Below are 12932 nucleotides of genomic sequence, written 5' to 3'. Positions count from 1 at the left end.
CTTCCCTGGACTCTGCTGCTGAAGTCCCCAATCCTGTTATTAGTGACCTCAATCGGCAGAGACCCTCCTGCTAGAGATCCCTGCCCCATGCTGCGGAGGAAGGCGAAAAACCTCCAGAGGCTCAGCCAATCTGCCCTGGAGGAAAATTCCTTCCCGACCCCAAATATGGCGATCAGTAAGACCCCGAGCATATAGGCAAGAGTCTCCATCCTGACCCCTTTTAGCCATTATGCTATTTACCTACCATTGTTTGGTTTTCCTTGACAACTATGTTTTACCATTAAACCATTCCCTCCATAAACTTATCTAACTTAATCTTAAAGCCAGACTTCAAACTAGTCATGTGTTCTACAATTGGATTTCACACACACACACCCAGCATCTAATGTGAACTCCCAAAGTACTACAATAGTCTTATAATGGAGTGACAGACAGTCCCCTTAGATTTCAGAGTAGCAGCCGTGTTAGTCTGTATCCGCAAAAAGAACAGGAGTACTTGTGGCACCTTAGAAACTAACAAATTTATTTGAGCATAAGCTTTCATGGGCTACAGCCCACTTCATCCGATGCATAGAATGGAACATATAGTAACAATATATATATTCTGTGACAAAGTTCCTCCTCTACGTTGGTGAGTCCTGTGCTTATTGGCGGATTTTCTCGCCTCACAGATTCACCATGTGGGTCGGGAAACAGCCCAGAGACCTTCCCCTCTGGTAGAAGCCACAGTCCAGGTCAATTCCTCCTGTGTCTGATCAGGGGTTGGGAGGTTTGGGGGGAACCCAGGCCAGCTCTCTACTCCAGGTTCCAGCCCAGGGCCCTGTGGACTGCAGTTGTCTAGAGTGCCTCCTGGTACAGCTGCGCGACAGCTACAACTCCCTGGGCTACTTCCCCATAGCCTCCTCCCAACACCTTCTTTATTGTCACCACAGGACCTTCCTCCTGGTGTTTGATAATGCTTGTACTCCTCAGTCTTCCAGCAATATGTCTTCTCACTCTCAGCTCCTTGTGCCTCTTGCTCCCAGCTCCTCGCATACACGCCACAAACTGAAGTGAGGTCCTTTTTAAACTCAGTTGCCCTGATTAGCTAGCCTGTCCTAATTGATTCTAGCAGTTTCTTAATTGGCTCCAGGTGTCTTAAGTATCCTGCCTGTCTTAATTGGTTCTAGCAGATTCCTGATTACTCTAGTACAGCCCCTGCTCTGGTCACTCAGGGAACAGAAAACTACTCATCCAGTGACCAGTATATTTGCCCTCTACCAGACTCCTGTACCCCACTGGTCTGGGTCTGTCACAGTACATACAGAGAACATGAAAAAGTGGAAGTAGCCATACCAAGTGTAAGAGGCTAATTAATTAAGATGAGCTATTATCAGCAGGAGAAAAAAAACGTTTGTAGTTATAATCAAGATGGCCCATTTTAAACAGTTGACAAGAAGGTGTGAGGATACTTAACATGGTGAAATAGATTCAATATGTGTAATGACCCAGCCACTACCAGTCTCTATTCAAACCCAAGTTAATGGTATCTAGTTTGCATATTAATTCAAGCTCAGCAGTTTCTCCCCTTAGACACTCCAGTCTATCTTGCCACCCAGGCAAACTGGACTATGTGATAGCTGGTCACGTTCTCCAAAATTCACAAATATTCCAGTCCCAAGAGACCAGTCACTCACCCACATCAATTTGCATCCAAAGACATTACTGGTATTCAATTCTATAGTGAACTAACTAAAGGTTTATTAGCTAAGAAAAAGGAAAGAAAATTATTTAGACGTTACAGCAGGTAAAATACATGTACATGTGAGTCTCAATCTATAATTCCAAATGGTGGCAGACATGTAGTAATCTGCCAGTTTCCCAAAAGTCTCTCAGAGCTATCCAGACTAACTCTGGGGATCTCCATCTTCTCGTTCAGTTATTCTGCTCTGTCAGAATCCAAACAGTTCAGAGACTGGAGAGGTGTTAATGGGCCACTCTACCTTGAATGGCCCCTTACAATATGTGCTAATCACTTATGCTAAACAATCTGTTCCCTCTTGCATTTAGCTATGAGGCTCAGAATACCTTTCCAAGACTTGAAGAAGAGCTCTGTGTAGCTCAAAAACTTGTCTCTCTCACCAACAGAAGTTGGTCCAATAAAAGTCATTATTGTGACGGTCTGTATTCCTACGTTCACACATGTTACAAAACTATAATAGATTTTGTTCAGGGTATACCTTGTGAGGTATCATTTGAAAAATGAATAATCTGCTGATTATTATTGTCCTGGTAAAATATGTGTGGCAACATTGAAAAGTTGTAAAATTCTACTGTATAACATTACTGAGGCATGTTCCAAGTTTAGAAAAGCAGGCACAAACCAGCTCCTCAAAGACAAAAGGCAAACTGACGCCTCAGCCCAATTTCAACAAAATCAAGTAGACTATTATCACCAGGTTATGCCGCCATTCTTTGGCAGGAAAAAGAGTGCTAGCAAGGAATTTACATTTTGGCAAAGAAACAGATGGAGGTTCCCATCCTCCCAGACCTCCTGACTCCTGGACCCAAGATGGAGATGATTTTCGAAGAAAAGGAGAGCTATAAGAAAGGGGGACAGATGCCCCAAGATCTCGCTCCCTTCATCGCTACTCACGGAATCGACAATACTTGAAGGAGAAAGGAAGCATCACTGGACTAGGAAGGGATCCTGGCTGAAAGGACTTCAGCCAGTCAGATTGGTACAGCATGTGGTGAGAGAAATTTTTACTTTGTAGTTACTTAGCTTGTTAAGTTTGCATTGGATGCATTTTACCTTTTATTTCTTTGTAACCAATTCTAACTTTTATGCCTCATTACTTGTAATCACTTAAAATCTGTCTTTCTGTAGTTAATAAACTTGTTTTATTGTTTTATCTAACCAGTGTGTTTGGATTGAAGTGTTTGGGAAACTCCATTTGGGATAAATTGAATTTGTGCACATCATTTTCTATTAATGAAATGATGGACTTTCTATGAGCTTGTGTTATCCAAGGGTGTGCTGGGCAGTACAAGATGTACATTTCTGGGAAAACCCTGGGACTGGGAGTTTGCTGGCGCTGCCCTGCAGTGTAATTCAAGAGTGGCTGGTTGGCTATAGCACTCATACAGTATAGCTGGGAGTGATTTACATGCTGGAGGCTGTGTGTGAGCAGACCAGAGATGGTTGCTCTCACAGCGAAACAGTGTAAAAGGCACCCCAAGTTGGAGAACTGAGGGGACACAGCTGTCCAGCAGTCCAGACTGTACCCTGGGGAATGTCACAATTACCTCACCCACCTTGTCTCTCTAATATCCTGGGATCAAGACAGCTACAACTAGACTGCATACAACAGTGGGTTACCTAGGGCAGTTTCTCACCCTGTGGGTGGAATCTTCAAGGGGTCTTACCTCACTCACTGAGAACAACATTCTGCAAAATCGCCAGGTCACTAGAACACAGCAGGAGGGAAGAGAGGTCAGGACAGGAGCATCTCATTCCCTTCCCCTCCTCCTGCTGCTGCTGCTTCCCCACCTCTGCTTTGTCCCCTACTTCCTACAAACTCCAGCAATGGGAAGATCTCTCTTTCCCCACTTCTCCAGCCCAGACAGTGCTCAACTCTGGGGCAGAGGAAGAGCTGTTCTAGAGGCTGTGGTGCCCACACTGCAGTCTCTGGATGCAGTACCTTTGCGGAGCTGAATGCTGCGTAGGTTAGGTTAGGGAGATGAGATGGGGGGAGAGGGGGAGAAAAATATCCCCAACACACCAGCCACCAACCCTCACAAGCACTCTACCCCTCATCTTTTCCATCACCCACTCTACAGTGCCCCCCGCCATTGTTTCTTCTCGTGACCCAAATCACACAATCCTGTGCAAAAGGGTCGCTGCATGATCTGGAGTCATTTCACGGGTGACGGAGCTAAAGAGGTTGAGACTCACTGCTCTTTGAAAAGCCATCAGCATACCTCTTGCCTACAATGGCCTAATCTGCATATGCAATCATAGTAATTGCACATGCACATTACCTATTGGACTGGAGACATTGTGTGTGAACCGTTTGCTTAATTTGTTTAAAAATCAGATTCTCGTGCTTGATGAAAATCATTTTATGTGCCATTGAAATGCAGCAACCTTGAAGTAGAACATAACAGTCTTCAGACAAGCTACAGCATCTGTACACAGCGCTCTGGAAAAGGAAATGAGGAAGCCAGTTTCTAAATGGCAACTGCAGGGGGATTTGGGGAGGCAGACTGTATCTACCCAAGTTGGAGTTAATATCCCCTGCCCTTGGGAAAGATATCAGGAGATCTTTGATAATCAGGACCATGGTTTTCAGTCTTTTCTGAATGAGAATATGTGATTGAATGTGTGTAAGCAAGTGCGTGAAAGGAGGGCTACAAGTTCAACAGTAAAAAGAAGAAGAATGCAGCATTTACCGTGTGTGCATGTGCGCTGCCTCCCCCAGTCGCTCCAGGGACTGAACCAGTTCCAGAATAAGGAAGATGGGGCTAGAGTTTGTTCCAGTAATCCCCATCCTCATGTAAGCCAGTGATCTGAATGAGCTCTCCCGTGCCATCTATTGATTAACTGGAGCACAAGACCCCAGGAGCAGACTGTATTTGCCTAGACAAACCTACTTTGTGTAGGTGATCAACAGACATCTCCGCTTTGCCAAAGTGATCAATTTTGACCGTTTTGGGTTAAAACTAACTTCAGTATTGGATGCAGAGCTAGCGAACTCTTGTTATCCTTACTGTATGACTAAAGTGCAGCAGAACTGTACTCAGTATGTCCTAATTGAGTGTGGTCACCCTAACTGTAACGTCACTCACTAAGGGTGTGTGGGTGAGTGCGAGCGCAAGATGCTGCCAAATACAAATAAAAGTGTGGGGAGGGGGGAGACTCCACTGAAATGATCTATGTGCCATGTGACCCTTCTTCTCCAGTGTTTAAAGACAGAGCTGATTAGACTCAACTGAGAGTCCTTGTGTCTTCTCAAGGATGACCAGAGCTGCAATCACTAGTAAGCTGGGCTAGGGGGCTAAGCCTTAGACCTGGTGTGGGTGAGGTTCCCCACTAGCCAAGGAAATCACTGAGAGCTGAAATCACAAAGGGCTGGGCCAGGTGGTGGAACCTCAGAAAACAGCAACACAGCTAAAAGGGCAGCGGCAGCGATAAGCAGCTGCAGCGGGCGGCGAGTGATGAGCAGCAACAGATGCAGAGGTAATGCTCCAGCCCCACCCCGTCGGGGGCAGGAAGTGAACCCCCCGAATGCAGCCCCAGACTCTGGGACTTCGCTGACCTCAGACAACAAACTGTGAGTGTGGTACAGTGAGTGAAAGGGGGAGGGGCACATTAAAGGGGCATTCGGCTATTGGACTTTCACACCACAAGATGGGAAACTTAAGGCAAAGGACACTGCCAGAGATACGGTAGGGTGGGTGTTTATAGAGCCTTTCAAATCCACGGATATCCGCTTTATATCTGCAGATTATTTCTGAGTCTCACCAAACAGATGCAGATACACACAGGTGTTTACTTACTGTTTGCATCTAGGTGTTTACTTACTGTTTGCATCATTTTGAATTATTGTTTTTGTTAATACGGTGTTCCTTCTCCTCTTAGTACAAGTTTTCTCTTGTTCTATACAGAGTCAGTGCTTGCCAGTGGGGAAGTATTGCCTCATAGAGGTGCCATGGGCTGGTGTTTAGTTTTCCCAGGTTTCTAGATTGTGGCTCAAGTTGGCTTAGTTTGTAATGATAAGAGGAACTCCGAGATATTGAACCAGGCTCTTGTGGCTGCCGACGCCACATGGCAGAAGGGTTACACCCACGTGTGACTAGAAAATGGTTGACACAGACTCCCCTTCTTCGCTGGGCACACACCTATGCTTTATCTACTGATACTCTTTCCCAGTGCTCTCTAAAACAAGACTGCCCCAAGGCACTTCTCCGTCATCAACAAAGGGGGGATGGCCTCATACTCTCCTACCTGGAACGCTGTCTGGCTGTTGTAGTTCCGAATCTCTTTGCTTGCACCACGGAACAGGAGGACCCGGGCACAACTCTCCTAGGAGAAGAAAACCAGAGAAGAAAGAAGGAAATTATTAGCACTGATATGAGGGAAGAGGTGACCTTGGTTCATTCAGGCGTAGAGAGCTCCCTATTGCAAGGGAGAGAAATAAGGTAATAATGTCAGAATTCACTTCTACCGCCTTAGATCAAGTCTCTCCAATTCCACCTCTCCTGACACCATCACGGCTTCAGGGGAACTGCCCTCCTACCCACCCACAACCCAGTCAAGCTCCATTCCTCCAAATACCGCTTAGCATTCAGGGGCACAGCGGCTGGAAGTGCTCCCATCATACACTGTTCCATGTTCCATCATACACTGGACATGTTCCATCCCTTTCTACCTCTTTGGGGGTGCTGTGCTTCTGTCAAAACACAGCAAAGTTTAGGTGATATTGTGGTGTTGAAGCCAATGTTCTTCCATCCCTCCCATAAAGGCTTACGTTCCCTGGGGACAGACCCCTGGACAGACCAGTCTCCCAGCTGTGGAGTTAATGCAACTGCCACCCCACAAGCTATAAATCATCTGTAATGTAACACTATCTGTTTAATAAGAAATAAACACAGCATATCATTTCTTGTGCCTGGGGTCTTTCAACCACCTAAACAGAGGAAACTGAAAACTCCATTTACAAAAAAAGGATCAGAATCTTGGGGAAACCCAATTCTAAACCTACACAGCCCAGAAAAACAACAAGGGGAGGCTGGTCCTGATGGAGTGGCTTTGCTGCTCCCTCTAGGGAGTTCCCCCACCAGGCCCTTGTGCGGTCAGCGCTGGGATCACATTCATGTTCTCCCCAAAGCAGCTGGGGAGCAAGAGGAACGGGCGACACACACTGTGCAGGCAGGAAGGCAAGACACCATTGCGACAATCTTCCCTGATAAGCTTTGTGCTCTCTTAGCAGCAGCAGGCTCTCTGGCCACATGCTGCAAGTCTTGTTCTCTCCAGTTGAGGAAAGGGCATTGTTCAGGTCAGATGAGACAGGGACATACGGTGGATGTTATCAGCATACTGTCCATAATTAACTAGATTTTCAGTTTTCAAAGGGGTAGTCATGTTAGCCTGCATCAGTAAAAACACCAAGGTTTTCAGTGTCACGCGATGACTTCTTGAGTAAAGGCTGTGCTATTGCTTCCTTCAGGGCAATGTGTAGCCTGCCCTCTCTAATCTCCACAAGCCAGGGGCCCATCACTTTCCCACCGGCCTTCACCAGCCAGCAGGGGCATGGATCCAAAGCACAAGCTGTGAGATGAAGTTCTCCCAACACTTCCAGTTCCTCAGTGAGCATCACAGCTGGGACTCTAGCAGAGAAGACAAGGCTTTTGTTCCCTGAAGACCCTGCTCTGCCACCCCAGAAGCTGACAGCCCATCCCTAATCTGATCAGTTCTGTCCCCAAAACAAAAAGTAATTTCCCCACACAGGGAGAGACTCAGACCAGCTACCGAACTGAGAAAGTCCAGAGTTACCAGAGTATCTTGTACGACATACAGGCACAATGTAAGAGTTTAAAAAAATCTTTATGCTGTAACTGATTGACATGAGACTTCCACCACTAGTGCTCTGACCATGTTCCCACTCACTTCATTTACTGAAGATCATCCATAAGCCAGGGTGACCTATGAGAATAAAGCCAGCAAAGAGGGTGCCTAGGGCCACCTTATCAATGGTAGAGGAAAAAGAGTATTACAGTGTCCTACCAAAACACTGAAGGAATGGTCTGTCAGTGGAACAAGATTCTCCTAAGCTGTCTGGAACTTTTCTGGGTCCACTGATCTCCAAGGATGGAGGCCTCCTTTCTCAGTAGGAGAGATGAGCCCCAGTCTCAAAGCGGAGGAGTACATGATCAGTCCATGGCACAGGTTAAGGTCTGGTTGCCTCCAAAACTAGGTCCAACGTGTGGCTAGCTGTCTGGGTCAGACCAGTAAATACCCTGGATGTGCCTATGGTCATCATGGTGGCCAGGACATCTGGATGTTCAGTAGAAGATTCATCTTCATTCAGACTGAAGGGATCACTCAAACTCTGCGTTCCCATTGCCATTGTAATGAGGAATTCAGACTGCTGATGAAATGATTTGGCAGTGCAGCAGAGCAAGCAGTGCCCGGTCCCATCTTAATCCCACGTCAAGATCCACATACTGCCTGGACACCCTGCCAGACCCAATTTTAGACAGGGCGATTTTCTGCACTGTAGGCTAGATACATTCCGCACAGCCACACCTCCTCCCTGCTGATTTCCCCTGGGTTCATGAGGTACCTGACACCTGTGCCAGGACCAGCCCCGCCACGCCCTCCATCCAGATTGTGGCCATGCACAGGAAGCCAGGGGTGTTATCTTTTATTAAACTACAGACAGCTGATGTTTTATTTTCCCCTGACTAAGCATTAATCATCACGAACCAAAGGCCAGCAGCCTTGTCTCCCAACAACGCCCCCTCTTGAGAAGGTGAAACCAAAGGGGAAAAATTAAACATCCTGCTCCTGGTTTACACAGTCTCCTTACCTATTTATTACCATGTACCTCCTTTCTAACTACCACAGGGACTGAGGAATGCAACCGCCTGCAACCAGACCCCATCCTGGGCCTCCACATTCCCAGCGTATAGCAGCATTGTTCCATCTTCTCAGTCACTTAGCCTTAAGCCACCGAAGGGACATAGCTGCTGTGGTTGAGTACCCGAAGAGTGACCCCCCCAGGGCTCGCTGCAAGAGACATCTTAAACTAAAATCCCCTTCCTAACCTAGCACCCATTCACTAGCCAGCCACTGTGTCTCCCAGCTAAGGCCCTCTCGTGGCCTATAATGCCATCCTTCTCAAAACAAACATTCCCCATATTACTCCAAGCCTTGTGTCCTCCCCCTCCCTAGAACCGCACTGCCATGACAGCCAAAGGGAGAGGCACACAGCACAAGCACTGACTTCCATGGTACAGTGCTCACTTTATATTTATTTTTGATTACAAGTATTTGCACTGTAAAAAAATAAAATAGTATTTTTCAATTCACCTAATACACGTATTGTAGTGTAATCTCTTTATCATTGTAGCGGGGTGGTTACCCCACTTCTGCCTGGAAGGGCTTAAATCAGCCCTGGCAGAAGGCTGCAGCTCTAAACGCTGGGCTGATTGGGGAAGTAGCCACAGCTGGCCTGTATAAAAAGGCTGGGAGCCGGGAGCTCAGGCCAGAGTCCAGGCTGGGGAAAGGCTGAGGAGCTGGGGAGCTCCAGGCTGGAAAGCCCCAGGCTGCGGCCTAGCATAAGGCCAACAGGTACTGGGGGTTGCAGTGGGCAGCCCAGGGCTAGGCCAAGGCAGCAGGTCCAAACCCCCCTTGCCAGTGATGAGTGGCCTATACTGCAGTCTGCCCCAGGGAGTGGGGGCTAGTTGGTGACTGCCAGTGGCCTAGTACTGAGGCAAGGTGGGGACAGTGGGTGGGGCTCCCCAGGGAGGGGAGACCCAGATCTGTGGGGTACTGCCAGGGGGCAGCACCCAGAGCAAAGAGCACCAGGGTCCTGGGAGGGACACGGGGCCAGAGGACAGGCAGACCACCAGCCTGCAGAGGGTGCTCCAGGATGCTGGAAGAGCTAAATACCTTGCAATGACAGCTACAAAAGTGCCATGCAAATGCCTGGTCTCACTTTCTGGTGACATTGTAAATAAGAAGAGGGCAGCATTATCTCCTGTAAATGTAAACAAACGTGTCTGTCTTAGTGATTGGCTGAACAAGAAGTAGGACTGAGTGGACTTGTAGGCTCTGAAGTTTTACATTTTTTGTTTTTGAATGCAGTTATGTAACAAAAAATCTACATCTGTAAGTTGCACTTTCACGATGAAGAGATTGCACTACAGTACTTGTATGAGGTGAATTGAAAAATACTATTTCTTTTATCATTTTTACAGTGCAAATATTTGTAGTCAAATCATATACGCTTTGATTTCAGTTACAACACAGAATACAATATATATGAAAATGTAGATAAACATCCAAAATATTTAATAAATTTCAATTGGTATTCTATTGTTTAACAGTGCGATTAAAACTGTGATTAATTGCATTTAATTTTTTTTAATCACGATTAATTTTTTTGAGTTAATCGTGTGAGTTAACTGCGATTAATCGACAGCCCTAGTTTCCTCACAACTTTTTGACAAACTAAAAGATTGAAACTCTGTATCATCTCTCCAGAGAATGAAGTCCCTCCAAGCAGTTCACTTCCTATTCTATAGATTTTCTTTAGTTTATCGTATCTTTCTGTACTGAGGGCCTCTAAACTGAATATAATATTCTAGATGTGGTGACACCAGAGCTATTAAGAAAGGAACTATCCCTTTCTGCTTTATGATGGAGGCCTCTACTCCTGCCGCTCTTTCACCATTCGTTTGGCATACCAGGGGTTTAACTATGAGCAGTTAAGGAAAAAGTCAGACAGAATATCAGGAAACATTCCTTGGCAATGGTCTGTATTAGACAGCGGAATCATCTCCCCAAGGGAAGGGCTGGGAGATCTATCCCTTGGGGAATTTCAAATTAGACTGGATAACGCGTACAAACGGGTCAATCCTGCATTGGCCAAGGACAGAGAACTAAATTGGACCCAACAGCTCGTTTCCAACTCTAGGTTTAGGAGTAACAGCAAGAGGATATACCCAAGCCTATGTATTCTCTATCCCCATGTCCCCTCCCTGTTGGTCTGTGTGCCCCCTGCCCTGGTGACTACAGTCGTGTATCCCCTGTTCTGATGCCATGTGCCTCAGGCCTCTCTCCTCACCTGATTATATAGAGCACAGATATGGAGCGCCGTGTTTCCTGAGGCATTCTGTGAAGTCATGTCAGCTCCATAGAAGAGAAGATGCTCCAGGTGCTGCACATGGCCATAGCGACACGCCTACTCAAAAAGAAACAGAGAAACAATGAAACAGAGAAAGAGAAAGACGATAAGGAAGAACAAGAAAGTTTTGGACCCATTCACACAGATTTGAAAGTAATTTGGAAATGGCTTGTGAATACAGCCACATGGCAGGGTACAGAACATGCCAGGCCAAGCAAATCATAGGTATTCTGTTCTAAAACACCTTTCAGACTTTCACAAATGCCTTTCACCCTGTAGCGAAAGTCAGACCCATCCTCCTGTGGTCTTATCTTCACTAAACAATTACATCACAGAATCATAGAATCGAAGGAACCTTAAGATGTCATCTAGTCCAGTCCCTTGCATGTTATGGCAGGACTATTATCTAGACCATCTCTGACAGGTGTTTGTCTAATCTGCTTTTAAAAACTTCCAATGATGGAGATTCTACAACCTCTCTAGGCAATTTATTTCTAATGTCCAACCTAAACTGCCTTGCTACAATTTAAGGCCATTGCTTCTTGTCCTATTCTCAGAGGTTAACAAGAACAATTTTTTCCCCTCCTCCTTGTAACAACCTTTTATGTACTTGAAAACTGTTATGTTCCCCCATCAGTCTTCTCTTCTCCAGACTAAACACACCCAGTTCCTTCAATCTTCCTTCATAAGTCACGTTTTCTAGACATTTAATCATTTTTGTTGCTCTTCTCTTGACTTTTTCCAACATGTTCATCTCTTTCCTGAAATATGGCACCCAGAACTGGACACTATACTCCATCTGAGGCCTAATCAGTGTGCAGCAGAGCAGAAGACTTACTTCTCATGTCTTGCTTACAAGACACGAAGTACACCTCTACCCCAATATAACTGTCCTTGGGAGCCAAAAAATCTTACCGCGTTATAGGTGAAACTGCATTATATTGCACTTGCTCTGATCCACTGGAGCGCGCAGCCCTGCCCCCAGGAGCACTGTCTTACCGCATTATATCCGAATCTGTGTTATATTGGGTCGCGTTATATCAGGGTAGAGGTGTAATTAGTCAATACAGAGATGTATAGAGAACGTACATCGAGGTAGAACATGTCCTTGAGGAGTCATGTTAACTAACACAAAACTGACCACAACTTTGTATCCAGAGCGGTCAATGTTGCATCAGCTGCTCCTGGATAAACCCCATCTATTCTAACAGTGTAATTTCCTAGTGAAGACAAGCCCTAAGATACAGAAGGGGAAGGACAACGACAGAAAGCCAGAATCTCTAGGTTACTGAGTAGTTTCTCCCTTCTAACTCTGGTCTATATAGTGATTCCAGACTGAGCGTCAGGGGCAACTGCAAAGAGCTGCAATGAAGACCACAGGATGGATGCATCTCTGTACTGACTAATTCAGTAAAAAGCATCTTGTTTCCCATGCTAGCGATTGGTATCCTGGCTGTCCTCAGAGATGAGTGTCCTGGCTGTCAGAAATGCCTGGGTATGGGGAGAACTCTCCTTTGGGGAAAACCCAAACCACTGACAACAGAAAAGCATTTATTGTGGGGGTGCCTAAACCATAACCTATTTTAAGAATACATTCACATGGACAACCATAAAATATAAGGCTCTAATCTAAGTGGCTTCCATCATGCCACTCTTCTAGACTCACCTGGTGGATTTCTTGCCAGCCATTCTCATCTACACAGCCCACCTTGGCATAGTCATGAAGCAGAAGCTCGCAGCAGTATGGGTCCCCTCCAACCATGGCACTGTGGTACAAAGGAGTTAATCCTCGGCTGTCCTTGTAATCCGGGGAGGCACCCAGGTCTAAGAGTGTCTGCAGGAAGAGTGCAAGATTCACTGGGGATTTCTCTGGGGTCTGAATGTTACAAAGATCAAGAACAATACAGTACAAAACCTGCAGGGGAAGGGAGGGGATAGATGTCTCTAGCCCTAGCAGAGTGCAGGACTCACTCCATCCCAGAGCTCACGTGACCAGCTTACAATTAGTTATAAACAGCTGTGCACTATGTGTTCCAG

The 12932-nt window shown here is 46.1% G+C and overlaps 1 protein-coding gene across 15 annotated transcripts in view; it reads right to left on the bottom strand.

Annotated features, from left to right (window-relative positions):
* Positions 1–12932, bottom strand: part of SHANK3 (SH3 and multiple ankyrin repeat domains 3) — a 703681-nt gene that overhangs the window by 460430 nt on the left and 230319 nt on the right. For all 15 annotated transcript variants that reach the window (XR_010600169.1, XM_065589968.1, XM_065590128.1 and 12 more), the window contains 3 exons: positions 12562–12729; positions 10836–10952; positions 5990–6067 (listed from right to left, as the gene is read on the bottom strand). Coding sequence is in view for 14 of the 15 variants with exons in the window: in XM_065589968.1 (XP_065446040.1) it covers positions 5990–6067; positions 10836–10952; positions 12562–12729 (363 nt within the window). In the remaining variant the exon portion in view is untranslated. The remainder of the gene's footprint in view (positions 1–5989; positions 6068–10835; positions 10953–12561; positions 12730–12932) is intronic.

Source organism: Chrysemys picta, chromosome 1 (assembly GCF_011386835.1).
Source record: "Chrysemys picta bellii isolate R12L10 chromosome 1, ASM1138683v2, whole genome shotgun sequence".
Classification (NCBI taxonomy): Eukaryota; Metazoa; Chordata; order Testudines; family Emydidae; genus Chrysemys; species Chrysemys picta.
Note: the sequence above shows the minus strand (reverse complement) of the source record. Positions and strands in the feature narration are given on the sequence as shown.